At 35.2% G+C, this 26,149-nt stretch overlaps 1 protein-coding gene across 1 annotated transcript in view; it reads left to right on the forward strand.

Annotated features, from left to right (window-relative positions):
• Positions 1-2,283: 2,283 nt before the first annotated feature.
• Positions 2,284-26,149, forward strand: part of SYT14 (synaptotagmin 14) — a 54,060-nt gene continuing 30,194 nt past the window's right edge. The window contains exons 1-2 of the mRNA XM_066316136.1: positions 2,284-3,266; positions 7,576-7,794. Coding sequence (XP_066172233.1) covers positions 2,321-3,266; positions 7,576-7,794 — 1,165 coding nt within the window. The 5' untranslated portion in view covers positions 2,284-2,320. The remainder of the gene's footprint in view (positions 3,267-7,575; positions 7,795-26,149) is intronic.

Genomic DNA, 26,149 nt, shown 5'->3' on the forward strand with positions numbered 1-26,149 from the left:
ACATTTCTAGACTTTTGTTTTTTGCTGCCCTTCTATATCCCTTTCTCTGCCCACTCTCCTTTCAAATAAACAAACTGCCCTTTAAATATTTTTTTCCCATTGCTTCAATTTGCTACATCCATTTGCAGATTACTTATTTCTAAAACCTGCTCCTTGATAATCTTGCTCTAAATGGTATAATTGATGTTAGGTACTGAAGGGCCTTTAAAGATTCTACACTTGCCAAAGATCCCCAACACTGCCTTTGGGTTATCTGCTTAATAGCAATTATATATTTTGTATTTTATATACTCTTACTCTCTAAGACATGTCAGTCTACTTAGGCCTTTTTTCCCTTCAACCTGGTTTTGGCTTTTTGGCTTTGTCTGTATTCCACTTAACTCTTTCTTGGTTCATATGCGAGAGAATGTACATGATTTTTCTCATTCTGGTTTTTGCCCAATAAGTATCCTGCTTACCTGGGAAGCAGGGTGTGCCAGCTGAGGGAAGAGGAGCCAGGTAGTGAACACAACAAGCCAGGCAGGGAAAGGACTCAGTTCCTCCTCGGCAGCACCATCTCAGAGCTGGCTCTGTGCAGAGGTAACCAAACTCCAGAAGATGGAGCCCTCTTAGCTCCTTTCCAGTGCTGTCTCTCAGGTGTTCTATCAAAAATCGTGGGTTTTGGCAACTTCCAATAATCTCCCCATTCTTCTGCAGAGACTCAATCCAGTCCTCCATCAGAACCTCTTGCTTGCAGTGTTAGTCCCTCTCAGATGATCTTTTCTGTTCTTTTAAAAGATGATTAAACATTAACTCAGATTTAAATGGTGGAGTTTTAATTGTATCTGGCATATATATTTGCATCTTTCGAGGTATTTATTAATGATCAATTCTGATCATATTACAACTCTGAAAACTTTTACAACATTTTTAAAAGTGTGCTTCTTTCTGTTTCTTCTAGTATCTCCTGAAGCAATTGGATTCCTGTCTGCAGTCGGGGTGTTCATTATTCTCATGTTGCTACTTTTCCTATATATTAATAAGAAGATGTGTATTGAAAATGTTAGTGGTTTCCCAGATCTCGATTCAGGCTACACTACAAGAAAGAATTCACAAGATAAACTTTGTAAGTATCTGACATACAATGTACTAAACCTGATTATTATAAGAATGCACTTTTTACGAGGATGTAGCAACACAACAACGTTGGCTTTTCCTGTGACTGCAGTACTTGAAAGGAGTAAACCTTTGTATCCACAAGCCACAGAAATTCAACAGCTGTATCACCAAAGAGTTTGCATTTACTTATGGGGAGATACTTCTCTTGCACTCTGAGAATACTCTTACTCATTACTTAAATTACTTTAAACATTCCATAATTTTGTATAATTAAATCTTGTCAGGTAAGTTTATGAATGGGCTTATTGGATTTTAATTCAGCCTGTTAAAATCCTTCACCATACTTTTAGAGAAGGTCTTGCTTTTATTCACCTGAAAAATAATTTTAAAGAATAATCTTAGTGATATCTTATATCTGGCTAACATATTATTGAATATTTTTTAATACTAAGGATCATGTGTAATGAAAGAAATTAGACCTTGAAAAAGATATTGTGGTTTGGTAAAACAACCTCTTTCTACCTTTGTACTGTGAAAATTGAACAGGTTTTGTTAGCTGACTTGAGAGAAAGAGTTAGGCAGCAGAGAACAGAATATGGAATCAAAGAAGCCTTCTTCCCCTCTACCTCTCTAAAACATGAAGCTAAATTTTTGTTTTCAATTTTCCAGGAAGAAGAAAAAAAAATTCTCCCCAGAAATTGTCTGTCATATTAACTTTTTTTTTTTGCTGCAAAACAAGTCTTGATATTCCAAGACATCTTACATTTTGGAAAAGACAAGAAATATTTTGGGGCGAAGAAGTCTTTACGATGTGTGTTGTGTTATGTTGAAAGCTTGTTTTAGTGTGACATTGATGAAAATTTAAATGTCTCACAACTTCTTCTTCACAGGTTAGAATAAAAAAAAAAATCCACCTCACACAGTTGTCTTGTTTTTGAAAATGATGAATTTTATTATGGCTAGTTGATGCTGCAGTTGATGAAAGACTATGGTTTTGCTGGTTGATTGTGGCTTCATTTCAAGATATTTATTTAGCTGTTTTCTTATTATTTTCAATGATTATTGAATGAAAAGAGAAAAGCTGCAACTTCACCTGGTAAATGTATTGATTTTTGAGATACCAAAGGCAAATAGTTCTGAAATTAAAGCTGGAGAAACAGAGGCAATCAGTGAAACAGAGGACCTCTCAGTATTAGGAGCTGTTGCTGAATAGGCTGGACAAATGGCGTTTTTTAAAAACCTTCACCAAAATCTGAGCCTTCCCTCTGTGTCTTCCCTGGTGGACACGCTCAGCAGTGCTGTGGATGACCTGGCCAGTGTTGTTGGTGAGGTTGGCTACTCTGTAGCTGACTCAGTGACAGAGCAAGTAACAAGCATGATCAATGGCCTGCGGACAGAAGACGAGAGCTCCAAAACGCAGAGTGATAAACCTGTGGAAGGCAGAGAGGAGCACTCACCGTCATTAACTCATTCTCAGGAAATTAGTGTGAAAATAAAGAGAGATGCCTCAGAACATAAAGAGACTCACAATTCTAATTCATTAAATTTTGTAAGAAAAGGTCAAGCTGGAGTATCTGACCATGTCTTGAACAAAAGCCAGTGCCAGTTAAGAGGCACAGATCATAATAATCCTCTTAGTGACACAGCAGTACCTCAGGATTTGAAGACTGTAGGAGGACCTCTTAAAAGGGAAGTAGTAGGGGGAAATGAGTGTTTTGTAAATGATAAGTTCTTGAAGGATAGTGACCTCAAAAGTAAAAAACTTACAGTGGACCAGTCTATTGAGGAGCAAGATAATTGTCTATATGCAGTATCAGATAATTCTAAGAATCGCGAGCATAAAAAAATCAAACCACAGTCAGGTGGAGTTGATTTAAAAGATCCTGATAAAGTGCACAGTGTGAATGTTGCCCAAGAGTTAGAAACAAAACTTGTTGAAGTACAGAAGGAGAAATTACCAGACTCCAGCTTGAAGAAGATGCACAATGACCGTCCCAATTGCCTTAATAAAAGAAAAGAAAATAAATCTGAAGCCTTCTTTGACATAAAAAGAAAACCCATCTCAAAGGATGGAGGCAATGAGTCACCTACAATTGTGAACGAGGGTAAAAGGAAAAACTCAAAGACATTAGAAAGAGAGCTATGTAATAAGAAGACAGCAGGAAAAGGTGAGGAATCTGTCAGCAAACTGCATTCTTCAGCCTTTCCTGAAACTTATGATATTTCTTACTTTTTTCACCTAATTTACACATTTAATAATAGTGTTTCCTGTGAGTGAAAGTAGATTTGTTTCAGTGCTTCATTTTCTAATTATGTTGATATTTCTTGGAATTTAATTGCTTTCCAAAGTGTTACTTAAAGGAATTGATTAATAAAAATGCCTTTTCTATGTTCTAACTTTACTCTTTCTCTATACAGTTTTTATTGCCTTCTCTGCCTTGTGTGGTTTCTGCTGAAAACTATGAATTGATTAATACTGGAAATCAATAATTGTTCTGTGAAAGTGATATTTTATTTCGTTTCCTTTAAAAGCATTGCATAAGATGTGCTATGATGATAAAAAGGAATAACTTATTTTGCATTTTACATTATGCTAGGTCTTCAGAATATTTCTGGGATATAAGATAATGATTTTGAGACCCAATGAGAAACAAGAAACTGAATAAGAAATGGAAATTAAATTATTTTAATTATAGAAAGAAGTGGATGAAGCTTGTCTTAAAGTTACAGTCTTAAAAGAAAACCTGTGTGCTGTTATGGATACTTTGTCTGCTGTCTTCAACATCCAGTCTTACTGTGATAAGGGTATTGTAATATCAGTTTGTGAGAAAGAAGTAAAACCTTGCAATTTTACATACTTTTGCAGGCTGCATAGTAAATTTTTAGAAAGCAACACATGCTTTTCCAGAGGTGCTGATTCTGTAAAGAAATGAATGATTTCCTAATAGAAACCCATTTTTTTTTCCTTCAGTTGTGTGTGTTTTCCTTATCTGAAAATTTCAGTTAACTGCTTTGTTGAGTTTTGGTTTGGTTTGGTTTTGTTTGTTTGGTTTTTTTTAGTTTGAATTAGGAGTGTTTTCCATGTTTGTATGATAAACTATGATCTTATCTATTTCTTGACATAATAATATATTTGTAAGGTATATTCTCTCAAAAATGGCATTTAGGTCCCATAATAAGCAAGTTAATAGCTTTCAATAGGTTAATAATTGCTCATGACCTGTGTCAGCCAAATAAAGAAAGGCTTTGCTAAGAACATAAATTCTCTTAGGCAAGTTTCCAAATTAGGTATAAAAATCAAATGAGAAGTGGCAAGCAAAGGCATAAAACTCTGAGGTGTTTTTTTGTTTGTTTTTTTTTTTTTTTTTTTTTTTTTTTTTTTTTTTTTTTTTTTAGTACAGGAATGTATTTTTTCCCAAGAAACTGAAACTGATCTGCTTTGTAATTTTAAAAAAAAATTTGCATGGATAGCTTATGTTTAAATTTTGAGATGGTTTTTAAGTCCTCTGAAGAGGTCCTGCTTCATGACTTATAATAATGGTATGCATTCTCATTCTTTTATGATAGGAACTGGAGAAAAAATTAAAAACTGCTATCACTGAGAACTTCTGGATGCTTACAAAAGTCAGTGTATTGTTAGAGACATAGCTTTCAAGTCTTCTTTCAAATACGTTGCTCCCATGTTTCGTACTCTTCCATTCTTTATGCAGGCTGATTAATGAACCTGATTTCATATTTGTGAGTACATTTCTTGTAATGTTAAAGGGTGCACCTAACACTGATGTCTGGCACTGTACTCTAGACCTGGTATGCTCTGCTTTAATTGTGGAAATCTGTAGAAGTTTCAGTGTGGCAGGTTTCAACCCCTGGAGGGCCATATGAGATGCAAAATTTTACTCTTGTCTTACAGCAAAGGAGATTCCTTTTTCTCAGCAGCCTCTTGTAGTGAATGCATTAGCCAGAATATATTCTGCTTGGTGTGATACTTTCAGTAAACGATCACTGAAACTGAACTTGCTTCATAGCCATCCATAAATGGGAAGAACCTTATCTGCTAGATTTGGATTAATACTCTAGAGCTGAAAGATCTAGTTGCTCCTTAGAAGTCTTCTAGGGCAGCATTTTTCCTATGAAGAGTAAATTAAGTTGATGTACACATTGTGTGTAGAGCTGGTGGCCCCACCTTCAGTTAAGATTTTCTGACAATTTCCGTTTCAAGACCTTATTATGAGTTTCCTAAATTGTGTGCCAGATTTGAAAGAATTGTGAGGAAATTAGGCATTCTTTCTGTCTGAGATCCTATTGTTTGGTGGTTTTTTTTTTTCCCTAAGTTATAGTTTAAAATCTTTAACTGTTTCCAAAAATAGGTTATAAGAAAAACATCCTGGTTATTTGTTGGGGAAAAAAAAGAAAAAATAAGTAGATTTCACCTCAGCTTTACAAGGATGCTGTGGCACCTTTGTGTATTGGAATATGTGCTTAAAAGGTGGGAGAACACTTCTCCCATATCAGAGTTGCCCATGTTCTTCTATGAAAAAAACACCTAAGTTTGACAAAGTTGTAAATTTTTGGAAAGTTTGCTTTTTGAAAAGACATGGTAAACACTTCTTACACTTTGCTTGTTAAATTCACTGACCATCCCATTTGCACTCATATGCTTCATTGTAAGGATTGAAGAACAGAGCAGGTCTTGCCCTGCCTTTGATACTGATGGTTACTGATGGACACTGGGAGTTTGAACAGAAGTGAGAATTATCCTACTCTATGTGAGGACAGAAACTTCCTGAACAAATAGGACCTGATGCACGTGATAGATTGGGATTTGAACTAGGAAGGGTGACAGCTATGGAGAGAACTGATAACTTTATATGAAAGTGGAGAGACAAAAGGTTAAAGACCAGACTTTCCTGAGTAGTTGGTTAGGTGCAAGTAAAGAGATTTTGGGATTGAATAGCCAAAGAGAATAGAGGAAATCACCATAAGAAACCAAAAGTGGGTGCTTGGAGCAAGAAGTTGGAGTATGGGGTTGGGAGGCAGGAACTTGGCATAGGATTCTACTTACACAAAAATGTAACTTGCTGAAAGATTTCTTACCTAAACTTACAGCAGAGGTTTTTCTGTATGAGTACCAGGGAGAAAAATACCGCTATGGGAATTGATTCCTAAAAGTAGGAAGGATGGACCTCTGTAGTACTAAGAGCCAAACACTTGACTGTAAAAGAGGCCTAGATGGCTGGCATACATTGAGTAATTTAATTTTAACTAGCTGAATTTTGAATAAGCTGGATCTCTCTTTTAGCAGGAATACTCTGCCAGAGGAGTGAGACTGAGTATGAAGACAGATACTAATGGGAGTGGAAAAGCAGATCTGGAGCTGAGGGCACAAAAGCAGGGAGGGGAGAAGCAGCTGAGCATGGCTGGATAGCATGTTAGACAACATTCCCTCAGAATCAGGAGCTTAGAAATAGCATTATGGGCATCTCAAAGCTCTGCTCCTAATGGAAACGCACTGGCAAATCATACCATAGGTTTGCTCTCGGAGTAGAGGTAATGCTGAATTCTGAGTTTACATGAACTCTTAATGTTTATTGGCGTCTGAGATCTACAGAACCTCTGCAAGGCATGTTAAATATGGGCCGAATCCATTTGAACTTTGAAAAAAGGGAGGAGGAAATTTTCCCTTTACAGAAATAAAAATACAGCTAGTTGTTGATTTCTGGGAGGAAGTCATGCTTGAGATGTAGCTGGAAAACGTTGGCCACAGGAGTGGGCACTACAGAACTGCTGTAAAAGAAGTAACTAGATAGATTTTTTTTCCCATGTAATTTTTTGCTGTTGCTAGATGTCTGCAGTAAAGAATCTGTATTAATTTCTGTTGTTGATCAAGGAGCTGTTTATTGTAAGTTAAATAAAATTTTGCATGCAAACATCTTTCACTAGCATTTTTCCATTCGTTATTGTGAGTTAAGCACTACTGGCATAACTATCCTAAAGATGATTTTGTTGTAGGCTTCTTTTTGTAAATCAGTTTCATTTCTATGCTATGCTACGTGCTCAGAGCAAAAATCAGCTGGGAATGTAGGATCAGGAGCTGCTTGCTTGATATGTTAGGTATCCAAATGTAATATTGCAGCAGTGTTGGATTTACATTACATAAATTATTTTAAGCATTTTCCTACTTAATGAAGGGTTTCAAGAATGTCTATGTTCCGCCTTACATGACGTGATGTGTTTTCTGTTGAATAAGTGTTAGTATGGTTTTTTTGGGGTTTAATGATCTTTCAGGTCTTCTAGAAAATGAGAACAGCTCTCAGCAATTACTAAATCACAATGCTTGTAATTACAAGAAGATATTTTTAAAATATTACAGAAATTTTAATTGAAATGGCTTAAATATCTTCAATGATAACCTCTTATGGTTATTTTCTTGTATTCTATTTTGAGCTGTAGTCGATTTGCTTTATTTTATTCAAACAGACAATTCTTATATGAGTAAAGACCAGCATGGTTCATCATCTGAGAGTGAAGATGAAGCACTGGGTAAATATCATGAGGCCTTGTCTAGAACCCAGAGTTCCAGGTTGCCAGTGGTGGATGGCAGACAGCAAAAAAACTATATATGGGAAACCAGACAAAAATATAGTCCCCTGTCTGCAGAATATGATGGATACAGTAGTGAAGCCTCAATAGATGAAGGTAAGAGTGATTTAAAAGCCTTCCTTTTATTCCAAATTTCAGAATTGTGTTCTGGGTAACTTAAGCCCTAGATGAGAGCAGCTTGGCTAGCAAATAGTCAATGTCTGCAAGAAATATCCAGACACTTCTTACATTAGTGCATGCTCAAAAAAAAAAAAAAAAAAAAAAAAAAAAAAAAAGCACACACTTGTATACATTCTTCTAGAAATACTACAAATGATACAATATCTTGTTATATTAAGTTTCATTTAATTTTATCATTATTCATTTCATTTTTGGGGCAGTTTAGGCTGTTTTGATTTAGGAAGGAAACATGGCAACTCTTGTTGAATTTGTGGTACTATAAATACAAAGAAGACATGTTATTCCTGTATTGATGAGCTGTTCTAACAGCAAAGTAAATGGAATGGGTTATTGGTACCAGTGCATATGATCATTGCAGTGTGCATTGCTGGAATGTTCTGCATCTTCCCTGGAAATGACAGAAAAAAATTACGATCAAGATTAGATGAATGTGGTTTTCCATGGTGCTAAAAGTTGGATTTAAACAGCAGATGTTTCCTTACATGCTATATATTTCTTTTATGTTGGGGTGAGAGCTTGATATAGAGGCTGAGAATTCTGCTGTCAATATATTTTGTCAATATACTTTTTGTATTTGAAAGTAGTTGTGTGAGAACTGTGTCTGTAGCCAGTTTCAGGCATGAAAAGTGAACTTTTCTGGGAGTTAGGTAAAAGTCAGATTCTGATGCTGGTGATTATAGTAAGGTATTTTTGTCTTCCCTTAGTATGTTAAAACACAGAAGTTTTTTAGTGTTTGATGTTTTCTAATAAAAAATGGATATATGTAATTAAAAGGTATTTCACCTTGAATGTTCTGTACAGTCCAGAAGGGCATGAAAAAAATTACAGTTTCTACAATTTTATATAATTAAGGTATGTAGAAGTCTATTTGCTGTTGAAATTTGAAATTAGTACATGGTCATTCATGATTCTAAGCTGAGACTTGAAGGACATGAAAGCTGTAGTTCACGTAAGTTGCAGAGTAAAAGGATTCTCTTTTAATCACCAGAAACTTCATTTCTTTCCTTTGCTGTAAAATTGTCAGAAGGCAGGTAGTCTGAGTTCCAGCAAACAGTGAAGGAGATGCAGAGGTGAGATCTGGTGGTAAAAACTGGTCCTTGAACACTGTGATGGAGAAGGGATAGGGATAGTAAAAGTCTGTTTGGCTTTGGTATCTACTGAGATCTCTCAACACTGTTGGTGGGGGGGAATATGGAAGATAAGATACTCAGGGGGTTTTATGGCTTCTGTCACTTTTGGGAAAGAATGATGTTGTAGATAAACAGGAATTGGAAAAATTATTAGCAAATAACGCCAGATATTAATAATACAAGACTTATATATACATACACACACACACAACACAAGACTCCTTTCAGATATCTAGAATAAGATATTTCTCTCTCTGCAGACTACTGAGGCCATAGTTATTGAAATAGCCATAGTTCTATGACATTCTTCTTTTTATTTTGTAACTGCTCAGATTTTTTTATCCAATCTAGTTCATCTTCTCAGTAAAAAGTCCTGAGTTCATCTGAGCTTTTTACTTTGGCCCTATAGAATTTAAGCTTCAAAGGCATTGTGCTAGCCTGTATCCAACTTCCTTTTTTTTTTTTTTTTTTTTTTTTTTTTTTTTTTTTTTTTTTAATTTTATGATTGTGTTCCTTATCATCCTTCTAATTCATCAGAATTTATAGTTACTGATTTTTATCCTGGGGAGTGATAGCCTCCAGTCTGAAAATCTGCATCAGGATTACAGTCAAAGGCAAAAGAACCATTGGGGCAAATCCAAATATTGCATCCAGAAAGGTACAGTTGTTACCCCCTCTTCGTTTTCTGTTCTTCTGTTGCTAAATACATCTATCTCCAGGTGCTATTCCTTTCCAATGCTCTCTCCATTCTGGAAGCAGGCTGGATATAAATGTAATTTTAAAATTTATTGTAATGAAAGAGCATTTAGGGTTTGGAAGCAAAAAACATTTAAGACAAAAGCTAACAAAACATTCTAAATTGAAAAGTTAAATTTTTTAACCACACACTTTTACATGATCAAAAACTTTAATAATGTCAGTAATTTCCTTCTGCTGCTGCTTATGAGAGCATTCTCTTCCCACATTTTACAAGGAATGCAGAATAAAAAGTGTTATTTTTTTGACAGCCTGCAATCAATCTACACCGTATGTTCAGCAGAATGCTTGCAAATTAGAGTGAGGAGTTTGTCTCATTTTATAAATCCATTATTCTCAACAGAATTATGTTCAATACTATTTAAAAAAAAAAGTTTTGGACATGTTAGCAGATTAACAGTGACCTGAAGGTGGCATACCAGAATAATTAGTGTTAGTACTTTTTATGCTCTTCCTAAATTACTTCAAAGAATCTTTGCACAAAGATAAAGATGTTTTAGAATAGAGGAAGAGACAGCATATACCTTGTGTGATGATCATTACAGAGGGAAAGCTGCCCAACATAGAACTTTGATGAAAAGTGGTGAAAACTTCATGAAAAAGACTTGCAGTAAGAAATAAAGGAGAGATTATTACTACAGAGATGTTCCTATATATTCAGAGAAGCAGTTCACTTAACAGATGATGTTAAAAATCTCTTATTCCAAGGGGAAAGCACCAGCATTCCAGATATTTCAGGGTGATTTTTAAAAATGCAAAGCTTTACAGTTCCTTAAACTTGGAAAAAAATCTGTAGAAGACTTGATGCCATAGGAATGCTGAAAATTTTTTTAATACTTGGCTTTTTTGGGTAGTGAATTATTTTTATTAAAAGTGTAAAGACAGATGATAGAACCATTTCTTGACTTTTTTGTTGAACAAGCAGTGTGTTCCTATGTACTTCGTTTAATATGAGAAAAAATTGTCAGTGCATTTGACTTTGGGTGCTTCTGTTTTCTCATATGTGCTTTATAATTTCAAAGTCTTTACATTTCAGCTGTGCTTCCATTGTGAGGCACTGATCAGTCCATATGTTGAGCGTATAACACTTGATAGTGTTAAAGTGAAGTGATGAGAGGACAGAATTAATTTTTGTCTCACCACTGTTTTTCTCCTGCTCATTGCCAGTAAAGCAGCCCCTGATCATTAAGAATAAGGACAAGGGGGAGTGATTTTAAGGAGATCTGGAAGATCTACTGAAAGAGAGTAGGTTTAGATTAGATATTAGGAAAAAAATTCTTTTCTATGAGGGTAACAAGGGCAGAGTTCCAGGCCAGGTTGGATGGATTTCTGAGCAACCTGGTCTAGTGGAAGGTCCATGTCCAGGGCAGAGAGGCTGGAACAGGGTAGTCTGTTGGGCGCCTTCCAACACAAACCATTCCATGATTCCATGACTCTATGAATTCCATCAAAGATAGAGTAATACTAGCAATGGAAATGTTTATTTTTTACAAAATTTTGGATTTCTCTGCTGGGTTTTCTCTTCAGCAGATAATCTCTTTCACATGTTCTATTTTGCAGTAGTGAGCTGTGTGTTTTCAAATGAGTCAATAAAAGTTTTACCGATAACTATTTACTCTGAACTTCTGTCTTTTTAAATTCGTTTGGTTAGATGTGTGTGTACTTAACTCTGCATACACAAAATTTAACAAAGAGACAAAAATATAATCTTGTCTTTATTCATACATCCTGTATGGTTTGCTTGCCTTGCTAAAAGTGTGTACAATATTAATATGTTTGCATCATTCAGACCACCACAATGTCTGAACGTATTTTTAGGTTTGCTTATAATCAGTTCCATAACTAGTTTATTGCATTCATTTTCTGGCTGCATGCCTCTAAAAGCATTATATTCTGAAGCCTGAAAAATTGTGTTGTATGTTTTCATAGCATTCTTTTCTCCTCTAGATGGCCATATTAATCTTTCTTTTCAGCATATTTGTATAGAACTCACATGGCATTTTGTATGATGTTTTTAATGCTGACGTGAAGAAAGCTATATGCTCTGCAGGCTTTGTTGGTGTATTTTCATGATGGAATGTTCTAGTAGCACTTTTGGTAATTCTGTGCAATTCAGGGGTTTAAATTTTCATTCACAAATACCTGTTTATGGCCAATATCTGACCAACTTTATATATTTGTATTGCACATTCGATGCATTTAGATTTTTACATGTTTTACATACAGATATGCAAAATGAAAAATAAATTACTACTGTGCTTGGATGCAAGTATTTCTACAGACTGTAAGCCATTGTAAATATAAAACTTTTGTAGTGAACTCCTCATGGACAGGCTTAATTACAGAGTATTAATAAAGGAAAACCTAATTCAATAGAAAATCAAGTTGATGACTAATGTCAACATTAAAAGTAAAATGGTACAGAGGTTTACACCAGAAATTTTCAACTCTTGCATGAAAGACCAGAAGTTTTTTATTTAAGAAAAGAGAAACCTGTGTAACTACAGGATATGTGGCTCAATCTCTGTGCTTAGGTCCAGAGTTCCAGGGTCAGCCTGAAATTTGAAGTCTTAGTTTTGCCAATAATATAATTTTTGTTCTTTCTAATATTATCCAGTAAAGTATGGATACTTACTGAAGTGACCTCTTTTTCCTGTTTTCCTGACAAAGCTTCCCTTAAGGTTTTTATAATGTGTATCCTACTTATATTATTTCCTACCATTTCAGTGTTGAATATGCACTATTGTCTTTATGTGCTCCAACTATTTGCAATATTTTGGAAGAGGGGATTAATGTAGACAGTAATATTACACATTTATTTCAGAAAAGAAAGAATAAAAAACAAGGGGCAGGGGAAAAGCAAGCAAAATCAGCACTGTAAGATATTTCTGCTAACAAAGAGTTTATGAACTGAAATAGGGATCAAAATAAGGAAGTGTAAAAATTGGCATTAAAATTAGAATTGTCAATCTTTTTATTTCATAATAGAAATATTTTTTTTAGTATCTATATTTGGACCTTAAATGGACCACGCCTTTTTAGTAACTTGAATTTCAAAAAGACATATATTTTGTATTGAATTGGCCTCTGTCTCCAATAGTGGCTGCTTCCTCAACTTTGAAAAGTCAAGCATTATACTGACAAGTTGTGGTTTTGGTATCTCTGTAAGCTTCATAGGCAATGTATTTTCTCTAAGGGAACAGTCCCCTAAATTCATAAAAATTGATGGTTTTAAACTTAGAAACGTTAGGATAATGTATTAAAAGTACTATAGATGGTTCTTTGCTTCTGAAATCAAGATTCTCTGAATCCCCTGAGATGAGAAAGGTAGATGAGGAGAAGAAAACAGTTTGGGTTTTTTCATAGTTAATTTGTGATATGCTTAAAGCATTATCTCTTTAACAGCTGTGCAAAATTCCTGATTAGGAGCAAGCAAGGAGAATTGATCCCATTTTGAGGCAAAATAAGTCACATCATGAAGGAAAAAGGAGTAAGCTCACTTGCTTATTTAGCATACTTACATGTATTTTATTTAGCTATAGTTTACCAGTTCAGTACAACCAAAGGTTCCATCTCCAGCTTGTTTTAAAATCTTTTTCTAACTTCTCAATTGGAAAAGCCCCCTGGCTGAAGACATGTTATTTCTGAGATTGGCCCAAGTGCCTTTCATTTCACAAGGTTTTTTTGAAACATATGGAAGCACTAAAAGACTGCAGCGAGAAAACATAAGTTCTCTTAAATGAGAATCTGCTGCTCTAGCAGGCATATGCTACTGGATTTTATCCATCTTTTCCATATTGTGAAGGTAGAATATGGTTATTTTTGTAGTTTATCTTTCTCCCCTTCTATTCTTCTCTAGGCTTTTGGCACTTTATGTTGATGTGTCTGTGGACATATGTTTGCCTTGTTCCTCAGTGTCAGTCTTTGCACGTGAAGGCGACTGTTCTTCTGGAATCTCTTGGATCTAATTCTTTATGCAGCTTTTTGCCTTTTCTTTCTCTCTTGTTAGTTTTCATGTCTCAGGAAAAGTCTCCTCACTGAATTAGTTAAAGTATATATAGAGATTTCCTCTCAATGTCTTTCCAATGTAAACAAGAAAAGCTCTTTCACAAGCATCTCAGAACTGGTACAGAGGTGAATCTCCTCAGTCTGTTTAAGCAACCTGGTGAGTCTTCATTAGTAAATACATTCCATGAAGCAGGATCCTACTTCTTCAGACTTACCAAGCTGAGGTGAAAGCATTTGGACAGGTTGAGAGAGGAACATTGGATCACTCAGTAAATTCCATGATAACCATATGTTATGCAGTTTAGTTTCTATCATTATTCCTTGCATGTAAGTAGATCTGTTTTCAAGCCAAGTGTGAATGGAAACTTACTGTTTTCAAATTACAGAGTGAAGGCCTCTGTATAGTTGTATTGTGTTCAGCAATATAAGGCCACAAAGTTCTGTCAAAATCCGTCTCTCTGTAAATTTCAGAGACTAAGAATTACAGACAGAAAAGATGTCTGACATGGAAAAGAACTGCTTACTGGTATTCACACTGGAGGACTGAAAGCTCAGTTCAATACTCAGTCATAAATAGTTATTTCTCTTCCTTTTCCTCTAAAGGGCCTTAAGGAAATAAATTCAATGAAAAGAGTACTTAGGAAGCAGGTGACCACCTACTTTTTTTCTGATGTGTATTTATCAGATTACCTATGAGATTTCTCTGGTGTAAGACCTATTGCAAGTAAATACTCCTTTTGTCCTGAAACTTTGGATATGCTTAGGGCTTCAAATAGTATATGCAAGGTACTTTGAAAGGATCTTTAGTGAAGAGATTTTAAGGCAAGTTTTAAGACTCCTTCAGAGCAGTATTTCTAAATGCTTCAGAGTGTATTTTGAAGGTTGAGTCATGTTGCAGCTCTGAATCCTCCAGATATTCATACTTGTGTATCTTATCTGATAGTACTTGTGTACCATCAATTGAAGATGTACTTTTTGGAGATTTTGGGGGATTTTTTTAGTTACAGTATTTCTTTAATTGGCCCAGCTTCCTTGTTCTTGTTTTTCTATTATGTAGACATCTGCCCCTGACATTTTTTATTCTAGGAGTAATTTAAAATCTTCCTGTAGTAAGGAGAGTGCAGTGAGGCAATACTAATGATACAAAGTTCCGATTCCCGATCATGTGTGTCTGCCTCCTCTGGTTAATTGAAATGGGTCTTTATTGGCTCCAAGCCCTTAAAAATCAGAGAATGAGGGTACCTTGTGATTTTGAAGCTTCTAGGGAGTGTGGCTGTAGAATCCACTGCTATATCAAAGGAATATATAAGGATAGTTTTGTGGAAGAGATACTTCTGTAATTCAAAGACCTGCAGAAGAGTGTCTAGAACTAACCTGATTTGCAGTGCTTTCTATTTAGTGTCTGTGATGCTGTGGGTTTGGGTTTTCTTGTGATTTTTCTTTAGTCAGGTTTTTGCTTGGGATTTAGTGGGATTTTTTTGAGTTCCAAAGTATCTTCTTAGTGCATTATGACAGACCTCTTTTGTTCTTCTGTAATAGTGGAAGACAGTTCTCTTAAGTGCTTGAAATTATGATGCCTGTTTCCACAAAATATACTCAACTGAGCATTGCAGAGACTAAGGTGATTTAAAGATTAACTCTTGCTCTGTCTTTTATTCATTTTTATACAATTCATATCTTTTTTTCCTTCCCAAGAAAGTATTTTCCTTTCTCCCTTTGTCTTGTGAGAAGTTCCCGATAGAAAGGAACTTTTTCTTGTAAGTAATTGGGCCATGACCATGTTGAGGTTAGCTTCTTTATGGGTATGAATGGCAGACATGCATAATGTTTATAAAATCTTGAGTCCTGGAATAGACTGAATTCACAGATGGAGGTAGAAAATACATGTGCAATTCAGTATTACTCCTGTAATTTTCTTGAGGAATATTATGGAGGAGGCAAGACATAAACAGGGGATTAAAATGCAGAGGAGATCCATGTCTGGGTTGAAACACAGTTTGGAAGAGAATGGTTTTACATTGAGGACTTGTGAGTTTAAAAAGATACCAGATAGATGATATCAAAGTTGTTCACAGTCTTTTCAACCAAAGGAAGCACATGAAAGTGCTTGATAGAATGAATTTATGTTATTCTGAAATCATGGGTTTATCCTGTGATAAGCAGCAGAGATTCTGGAGGAAAAAAAAAGATACGTTTAAGTATGCATATCATCTACTGCTGAGAGAAGAAACCTAGTAACAAAACTCAGAGTTAGGGATGATGACAAGATTTTCCACAGAAAAATTCCTTTTTCAGCTAGACCAGCTCCAAAAAGGAGGAAATACTGTCTTCCAATGGGAAAGGGCTTTTTTCCCATGATGTGCACAAGTAAGCAAAGCAATTTCTCAAATTAGGTTCCTCCTGCCAGCATTTTGAAGTCTTTGAAGAAATACCTTTTGCATTGATGTGAAGGCTTTGAAGAAAGTCACCCTTAGCAATGTGATATCTCTGAAGTGATGTACATTAATCATACATTAATGATAACAGGAAAGTTTCCATTTTATTGTAAACTTACTCTTTTAATAGCTCTCTTATCTATTTAAATCTGGAATTTATGTGAAGATCATTAACTTGAAAAAATTCACAGACTGAAAGAGTGACTGAAATAGTTCTAATTTAAAATAGATGCTCTACATTCAAAAAATGTAGAACTGTTTTGTGATATAAACACAAGAAAGAGTACTATATCAGCAGTAAAGATAATTTCCTGGATGAACCAAGTGCTTTTGCTGATTCTGAGGGTTCAGGGAAGGACTGACTATCATGAGAGGACTGACTAAGAAACAAGATTGAACAGTAGACTGGAAATCTCTGTGTAGACATTATTAGGTACATTGGAAAAAGGAATTTTTAACAGTACTCTGCTTTCTTCCTGAGAATAGTCATGCTGCTTGATTAGCACAATGGAGCAGATTAGGTAAATATGAGAACTAAAAACTCAGGACAGCTTTCAGAGAATGGAATCATAGAATGTTTTGGGTTGGAAGGGACCTTAAAGGTCATCTGGTTCCAAACCCCTGCCATGGGCAGGAGTTCCACCCACTAGATCAGGTTGCCCAAGGCCCCATCCAAACTGATCTTGAACTTTACATAAGAATATTACAAAAGAAGGACTTACCAGTTCTTCCATAGCAGCTGTAGATAAATGGAGCATTTTTCTTACCTTTAAAGGTTAGAATGAAAGGATTTTAAACTCAAGTCTGAAACTAAAGTTTGCCTCCCAGTTGTGCCTTTTCCCTGTAGGTTATCAAGGACAGGTCACCATTAGAACTGTTTGTTTATATTCTGAGCACACTAATTTTTAACCTTCTCTTTGGTAAAAGAGGAACATTAGGGGTTTTTTTGTAACTGAACTTTTTCTGTTTTGTTGTCTAATGTAGATTATTTTCTTTATGCATATGTTTCAGTTTCATAGCCATGCTTTAATTATCTTGTAAGTATTCTCTTGGAATGATTTAATGAATGTCTTGTCCTTACACAAGTTGAACAATGTTACCATTTTAAACTGATAACATGTATTTTATTGTTAGGATAACTATTTTCATAGCTACTTTGCATATATTTTTGGGACTTTATTGTATCTGAGTGAACAATATAAAATTGTGTCTATAGCTTCTCTGGAGGCAAAGATCTGTAATTTGTTTTCTTGCAGAATGAATTCTTATTTGCTATTTGGAGCACATTTATCTTATAAAGTTATCCTAAATTTTAGGAATTATTGGAATATTTTCCTTGGAGAAAGGGAATGTTATACAACTTGAGGTAAATTTTTTGGTCTATGTCCTTTTAGTTTGCGGCGAGCTTTTGGTTTTGGGTTTTTGGGGGATAGGGATGGTTTTTTGCAGTTGCCTTTTCTCCACTGTGTTTACAAGCTGGAAATAGATCCTTAGCTAATGTCATTGCCATGCTTCTGGTCATTTCGGTGGAGCTGAAGATTATCTGCTATGACGGAATCATGGTCTCATGAAAGCACATAGGCAAACTTAAAGGGAGAACTATTTTATTATGGAAATTCTGATTCTGGTCCTTTGTGAGAAGCTAGCAGACATGCTTAACTGGGTATAAGATTCTCTGTGTGGTCACCTATGCCCAATTCAATTAAAGCTTGATCTTTAAATTTATAAATAGGCAATCTTGCTGCATTCACTTTCTCACCACTTAGTAGTTTAGCAGCATGTGTTTTTCTGTATTAAGCTGTACAATTTGCTTGAAAAAAAAAAACAACTAATGACCCAGCTCTCCATTTTGACCTTTGGTTTCAGTCTTGTTGAACCATTCTAAATTTTGTCTTTAAAAGTATTTTGTAAAAGATTTTCAATTATCATGATTTCCTAATTGTTTTAATTTTAAAAGAAGTTTTATTGCACTCCTTTGCAAATATATCAATTTGTCAGATAAAGGTTAAAAATTAGATACATTTTATTCATGTTAAAGTCACACCCAGCTTATTTAAAGGCAGCTTTGACTTAGAGTTGCAAGCCTGAGGATATTGATTTGAATTATGCATGACTGTCTGGTATGCAGTTCCATTAGCCTGCTGGATGGATAATGTAAACATGTTCAGAATTTTAAGTATCCTATATGAGCGGCAGGTTAAAAATAGAGCTGATAAGAGCATGTGTATCTGAAAAATCCAGATCTTGGAGAATGAAACTACAAAAGGTTCATGTCTTCAAGAAGATGACTTCAGGTGTGAATTTCTTTCCTTTGAAACTGCTCAGCCCGAACAAATACAGCTGATGTGTATGATTTGAACAGGTGATACGATAGCTGTTGGCTGCTGCAAAGCATTGACATCTGTACCAGAAAACTGACAACCAAAAGGCCAGGACCAACTCTGTGACTTTTGGCAAAAAAAAAAAAGAAAAGAGGGGTTGAATCTGTTCTGGTTGAAATTGGTCAAGTTTTACTCTAGGGATCAGGCTAATTTCTTCATATCTTCGAGGAAGATATGATTTGTAATGGTATTTGATTTTGCTCAAACTTTGTGTGGCTTTCTGTTCATGGCTGTATCTGATCAGTTGTTTGGTTATCCCTGTGTTTTACTCAGTCAGTAGTTTGGTAGTAGAAATAATGACTTCTGAAACATTGTTTTTAAATCCTCAGCACTGTGCTAGTAAGATTTTAAAATAGCATCTTTTTAGAATATTGCCCAAGCTCCTGTGAATTTTAATAGAAAAGAACCCACTACTCTGGAGCGAAAAGTACAATGTCATCAATGCTACATTTTATAAAGATTTATTATGTTTCCAAGGGTTTCTGTTGCATCTGTAGCATTTGTGGCAATTTGATGAGTTAAATGAAAATTAAAAAAATACTGTTTCACTTATTTTCAACATCTGATGGATACAAAACAGAAAACGAGTCTAATTTTGCATTAATTTCTCCCACCGTCTCAAAACTATTTTGTTTGGAATCCTTTGTATTTGGCTTTGTTAAATGCTATATATAATGCCAGAAAGGAACTATATTTAGATTATAAGATTGAGAGAGAACAATGATATCTTTTCCTTGGACTTTACAGTTTTCATTTACTTGCATCTTAATATAGCAATAATCCCATGAAAATTTAAAGTATATGTATGACTTAAAAGCTGTTCTTGATGATGAAGTTGATTATACTGCTCTGATACATTTTTTTTTTCCTCTCAATTCTTGCTTCATGAATTGTATATCCACACAAGAATTTTGGCCAGCATATATTTCTTGGATAGTACTGGTAAAATTTAAAAAGGTGCTTTGTGTTGATGGTCATTTTTCCTCTTAACTGCAGAACAGTTAATCTATTAAGAGACAAGCATCTAATGCTCTCCTTCAGAGAAACTCATAATCCTGCTAGTTGATAATAGCTGCTATCTTGACTGTTTTCAGAGCAAAATTCCTTTTTCACTGGCAATAAGAAGCTCTACTCTCAATCATCTGCTTGTCCTGGTGTAATTTTTTCCTGTTAAGAGAAGGCACTTTTAGAAGAAGAAAACCTTTTGAAATAGCTACAGTAGTTGTCATAGGTGTTAAAGGCAATCTGTTGGCCACGGAAGTCTAGGGAACTGCAGTGGCAATTTCCAGAGAACTTCAATATTTTGAAAAGGAAGAACTTCAGAGGGATGGTAACAATGGTAGTTATTTCTTAAAAAAAGACTTTGTGCTTTAACTCTTCTCAGAGAGGACTGGGGGAATCTCTTGTGTGTTTTTGTGCTCAGTGAAGATAATCCAGGAGAATATTATACAGAGGCCAAATAATAGTGTGTGTAATATGAATGTAATGGCCTGAGTGCTGAGCCATTCTGTAAATATCTCCACTGTTCCAGATGCTCTTTTTTTTTGTAAGTGGTTCTGACATAAAACTGCAGAACTGTGATATTTTGGTAGCACAGATGACTTAGCATGAATGCCACAATGTAGCAGTCAATTTTGAGTTCCTTTTCCTTGTTCTCTAGCTTTCAGTTACTTTTAAAAGAAATTTTCAGGGGACAAAAAAAGAAGTGAGATTTAATTCTAGGTGAAAGTTCACAGTAAAAACATTATGTGATTTTTTTTGTCCCCAAAAGGAAGTTTGAGACAGAAGTTAAATTTAAAGGTTAAAAGAAATCCAGGTAAATATAAGTCTAGTCTACATTGACACCGTTAGAAAAATTAAAATATTTAATATTTCTTTACTTCATAAAGTGAAGAGCTTTATGGAAAACTTGTGGCAAACTTGCAGAATGATTCAGTTATTTCATAATACAAGCAAGGGTAAGGGTCTGGGGTTTATGCATCAGTGTCTCTGGCTCAGATATTATACTTCAGATTCTCTGTATTTTAAAATAAAGTAGAACCTGTGGATGTGAAGAAGCCAAGTATGTTTTTTTTTGTTGAGTGTTTTGTTGTAATACTTACAGGAGTTTAGATAACTGAGGAAAAGAGGCAAGAGCGGCATTTGTCTACTCAATCTTCACTGTCTTGCTTGCTCTTAGTTGCCATCATGACGCTCATTTATGCAGTTGATGTCCTTCCAATGATTTAGTGCATTGAAAGTTGGAAGACAGTTCTGAGTCTCTATCTGAGTCTCTATTCATATTACAATTATTTGTTTTTCCTTCTGGTTATCCCCCTTTACTTTTCACACATAAATTCAGATTATGTTATCAGCACTTGGTTTTTGAATTCTGTGTAAATTTTGCTGTGTCAGTGAGAGTCTTTTATTTTTAAGAAGAGGTCAGAATACAAAGAGCATAATGGGAAAAATCTGTTTAACTGCCCTCTTCTACAGTGAATAAGTACAAATTATTCCCAGCTTGCTGGAAAGCAATCTGCATTTGAAAATGTCCATAAGAGATTGGTATAAAGAGAGAGTTTAGGGGAGTTCTATTTACTCTAGTTTATGCATAATCTGAGAATTGCATGCAATGTTTCTGTGACTCCTTTCAGAAATGCTTATCGAGATTTGCTGTGTTTTATGTCTTCTGTGGATATATTGATGTAGAAACACTTAAACTCTGTCAGCTTGAAATAAGCAGCGAACTCAGAATGATTGTGTACTCCCATTTTCATTTCAACACTTTCAGTGTTGATCAGATTAAATTAATTTATGTCTGTACCTTTTTTCCGTTTTGTTTTTCTTGAGCAAAATCCTGGATTTCAAACAGAAAAGAATCTGCTTGTTTATTTAATTACAATTGGTAGTATATGGCACACTTGAATTTTTGGGGGGGGGGGGGAGGGGAGAGGGGGGAAGAGGAAGACAAACACTTGGAGGGGTTAGATATTCATCCTGTATAGATGGCTTAGATTCCTACTGTGCCAGTTTTCTGGTGTTCGATAAGGCACACAAAGCAGTTGTGGGAGAAAGCATATCACTTGTATCCATGGTAACTCGAAAGATACTTTGGAACTCAAAAGGATGGAATAAGCCAGAGTAATAGGTCTCATTATAAGGGCAAAATACATAAAAGGTTCAGGCATATGCTTTTAATTAGTTGCCAAAAATAGCTGGAATCAGGGATGATGCAATGAAACAATAATTCTTGGTGTTAGAGATGAGCAACACTTGAAATCTAAAAGATGTGCTCAGATGAAAGGCTTTATCTTACCATCTTATGGGTATTCAATCCATGAATACTAATAGCTTTGCAATGGTTTCTTAATCATGCTTAGGACATGAGAGCGCACACTGATAAAAGCTCCTGCAAGTCTCATATGACTGTAAGTTTCTGAAGTTCCATAGTGATGTTAATTCTCATGGCTGTGATGCATCTTCTTATGAATATTATGTGCAAAGCATTCTCTCCTGTCTGAAAAGGGCACTGCCAGAAGAATAAATGTGATGTGTGCTTCTATGTAGGGGTAATAGACAAGTTGTTGAAAATTAAGATTAACTTGAGGTTAAAGATCTAGTATTTTTCAGACTAAGTCACTTTAATTAATTTCAAAATAGGAAGGTAAGCTATGGGGAAAGGTGTGAAAACTTGAATGGATGGACTAGAATTGAATACCAGAGAACAAAAATAGTGCAATATATGAAGTACAAGGTATAGGATATTTGAATAAACATTTCAATAAAAATATTTTAGTACAGTGAATAATTTTGAAGTTTTCTATTTGAACATCAGTGTTTGTAAGGAATCCATCTTGTATTGCAGTGCAATTCTCCACATTATTTCCTCTGTTGCTATAGAAACTAATTCTAGTGCAGCTGTGATCGCTTATCAAAATTCTAATGTTTCAATAACCATTTCTTATTTTGAGTTATTTAAATAGCCTTGTCTTACTTTGAATCAAACTGCACATTTCATCACTGCTGAATTGTTGACTGGTCAAAATGTTAATGCAAAGTGATGGCAAATGCTGTGGGGTTGTGGTTTGGGGTTTTTTTCTTTTTGCTATCTAAGCGATCATACTTATTGTTAAAATTTGAATAACAAGCAAATTAGGCTCTTTTCACTTGTTAAATTTTAAAGGTCAATATTTGCTGTCTAACATCAGCATTTTTAATGCACATTACTTCCTCACTGTAATCTTAATTATATTTAATATTTCATAAAACTTAAATGGTTCCTGTTACTGGTACGTGGCCATGGGGGCATGTGTGTGTATGTATATATGTGTGCTGACATATTTGTGTGTGTAAACTATTTTTAGGATGCTTTTAACCGAAAAGAGTACGTCTTGACATTTTCATTTTTTTGAAATAAAATTTTCAATGATACTACAATAGAATGCCACCGGTTAGCAAAGTATTCTGGATCTCTTTTGCTCGTTGTGTTACTTGCTTCTTTAGGATTGTTTTTTTAGTGTTGGTAGTGGAGGGCTTCGGGGGTTTTTTGTGGGTTTCTTTTGGCTAGTTGGTGGTTTTGTTTGTGTGTTTCTAACAATGGAATTGCTATGCTGGTGGGTCATATGTATTTAATGCAGGATGCAACAACGTTCTGATTGTGAACCTTGTTAAGCATCACTCTGCTGAATATGTTTTCAGCTGTAAGGGTAAGATCTGAAAACTTCACTTGACACCAAATTATAGGGAAGGGTGTGATGGTAATTGGCCTGGAGACACATGTTGTATGCTTTCTGCTGCTGCAGCACAGCTACTGAAATGTTCCTTTAGTCCTTTTCAGGATAATCACCGACTTTCTAATGAGCGTACACTAATTTCATGTAGAGTGAAATAAATAATTTTCAATTTTGAAATTATCATACAAACATTTTGCAGCTGTATCTGTCAGACTTTGATTACTAATTAACTGCTGTGCACCACCTTTAAGTCTCTTATTTGGCAAGCAGCATCAAACAGTAATTTCAAATTAGGTATATAAAGTTTTTCTAGTATAAGAAAGGTCTATGAGAAAAAATTTTTGATGAGATGGCATATTTTCACTCTTTGCCAATAGCTAGTATGTTGATTATTTTGAGTACAAGGCCACCACAACACGATTTTCCAGATAGTGTTTGGGGAAGTTCAGTGTGTTGATAATGACTGTTCCTTGAGTGTTCAGTGCTGTTCTTTGTTTGGGTGGATGACATGGAAGAGCAAGCAGTTCCTGTGCTGCTATTTGCTGTGTCCTGAAGGATCCTGCTCTAGGTCTTAGGAGCCCTTATGCAGCTTGGCCACTGTTTCCTTATCCTCATAAGCTCTTGCTTAGCTCTTACATCTGGTGCTGTGGCTGAATGAAAAGATCTTTACCAGCCAGACTCATATTCATTTAGTCTTGTCAAAATGGAGAAAATTACCTATTTTGCGAATTGTATGACAACTATGGAAACATAGCAACACCTACATCATACATTACATGTAAGCCTAGTAAAGCAGCTCATCTGTGACAGTGGGAGGTCTCAGAAGCGCCGCAAAGAAGTGCAAGAAATTTAGTTTTGAATAATTGTGTTTCTTTATGCCTGGAGAAACTTGTTGGAGGCCTTGCTGGAGTGAGCAGAACAGACTGACATGCTCCCTGCTGCTTAATCTGTGCCTTTTCTGTGAATTCTTAGCCCTCTTACTGGGTGTGTGAAGGAAAGACACCTTGGTTTCGGAGCATAACCATTTCCTGTGATTTCACAGTGTCTATTTTGCCTTTCTTTTTCTGGGGAGTTGGCTCTATAAATGATACCAGAAGCATTCCTAAGCCTACTTTCTACAGAAACCAGTATCTGAAAGGTTTTAGAGGAGTTCCTGACGCTACATAGGCAATTTTCTTCTATTGTTGACCTGTTAGGTGCTCCTGCAAACTGAGATCATAGTAATTTTTTTTTTCTGGGTTCTAGCTGCTTTTTATTTGATAGAGTTATGAGAGCTGTTTCAAAACAAAGCAAAAAAAAAAAATCTGATTTTTCTAGAATGGTTTTTCCAGAAGTACTTTAATATACTGAAGGGAAGGCAGTCCATTTTACTGGAGCAAGTCACTGAGCCAGTGTGTCAAGGAGAGAAGGAGAGAAAATGCTGGGATAGATCAGAGAAATCAAGATTCTTTGGAATTGTAGGATCTGAATAAATAATTACTACTGTCTTCCCACCTAAAGGAAAAACAATAATAAGTCTAAAATAAAAATGCAAAAATAAATGTTTATCGTGGGAAGTGTCTTTCCTTTCCTGGAATGTAACTAGCCGTGTTCTCTACATTGTGCAGATTTTTACCTACAAATATGGATATTCCCACCCATCAGACATCACTGATTTCTCTTTTATCTCTTTGCTCTGTTGACATTGCTTTTTTCTCAGAACTGAACTACTTTTTTTGCATGTCATATATTGTTTTATTTTCGCATTCCTCCACCTTTCTTCCTCTGTCGTTTTTGCTTTGTTATTTTACCTGTTTGTAATTTTTCATTCCTGCTTGCATCTTGTCTGTTCTTTATTTCTCTCATTGCACTTTTTCTCATTTTCCATACAGATCTACTAAACTTCTCTCCCTTTATTTCTTTTCTTTGTTCATTTGACAACAAACCACTTTTTTTTTTTTTTCTGAATCATTGCACTACTTTCTCCTTTCACCTTTTTATTCCTTATTTCCTGTACCTTTTTTCCCTCCTGCATGATTTATTTTTTGTTTTCTGTTCCTTCTCTTCCACTGCAAAGCTGATGATATTGTAAAATTCTGCAGGGACATATATATGGGAGTTTTTCATGTTGATGGTGTTTTATTTATGGGCGTTTTTCATGTTGGTGGTGGTATTCATTTCAAGTGAATTTTAGATAAATAATAATTTAGAAGCCTGAAGTGTAAATAAATAAAAATTTAATAACAAACAAACAAAACCAAACCCTCAAAAACCAATAGAAAAAATGGCTAGAGTACTAGTTGTAAAGTACTTGGTTTCTGTTCCACATTTCTCTGAAAGCTTTCTGTGTAGAGGAGCATTTCTGAGCTAGATTCACAGCAATTTTTATCTCATTTTCACCCTGTACTTCAGTTCTCCATCCGTAAAATGCCAAACATGTTAACTACTACATGTTCTCCTGTTATAATGATACTATTATCCACCTTAATATATATTTCACTTATGTGTATATTAACAGCTGCAAGATAGCCAAATTGTGATCATATAGCTAGCTGAAGTAGATGGGCAGAAAATTTAACTCGTGCCCTACTGAAATGGTTCATGCATAATCCTTGTAGTGCTGCTTTGTTAGTGCCTCACTCCAGCAGAGCATTCTTTGCAGTCAAAATTGCTGTGAAAAGGAGGCAAAGGAATCAAGCTTTGTGTTCCTATTCCTTAAGCAATTCTCGATGGAAAGTGTCTTTTATGGTTCATTTTCACCTGTTAGGTTTAAGTAATAAATAGAAAAGCTTAAATGATAGGGAACTTTATGCCTTTTTTTTTTTTTTTTTTTTTTAATTGCAAAATGAGACTACCAGAGTAAAGGTATT

Source organism: Sylvia atricapilla, chromosome 3 (genome assembly GCF_009819655.1).
Source record: "Sylvia atricapilla isolate bSylAtr1 chromosome 3, bSylAtr1.pri, whole genome shotgun sequence".
NCBI lineage: Eukaryota > Metazoa > Chordata > Aves > Passeriformes > Sylviidae > Sylvia > Sylvia atricapilla.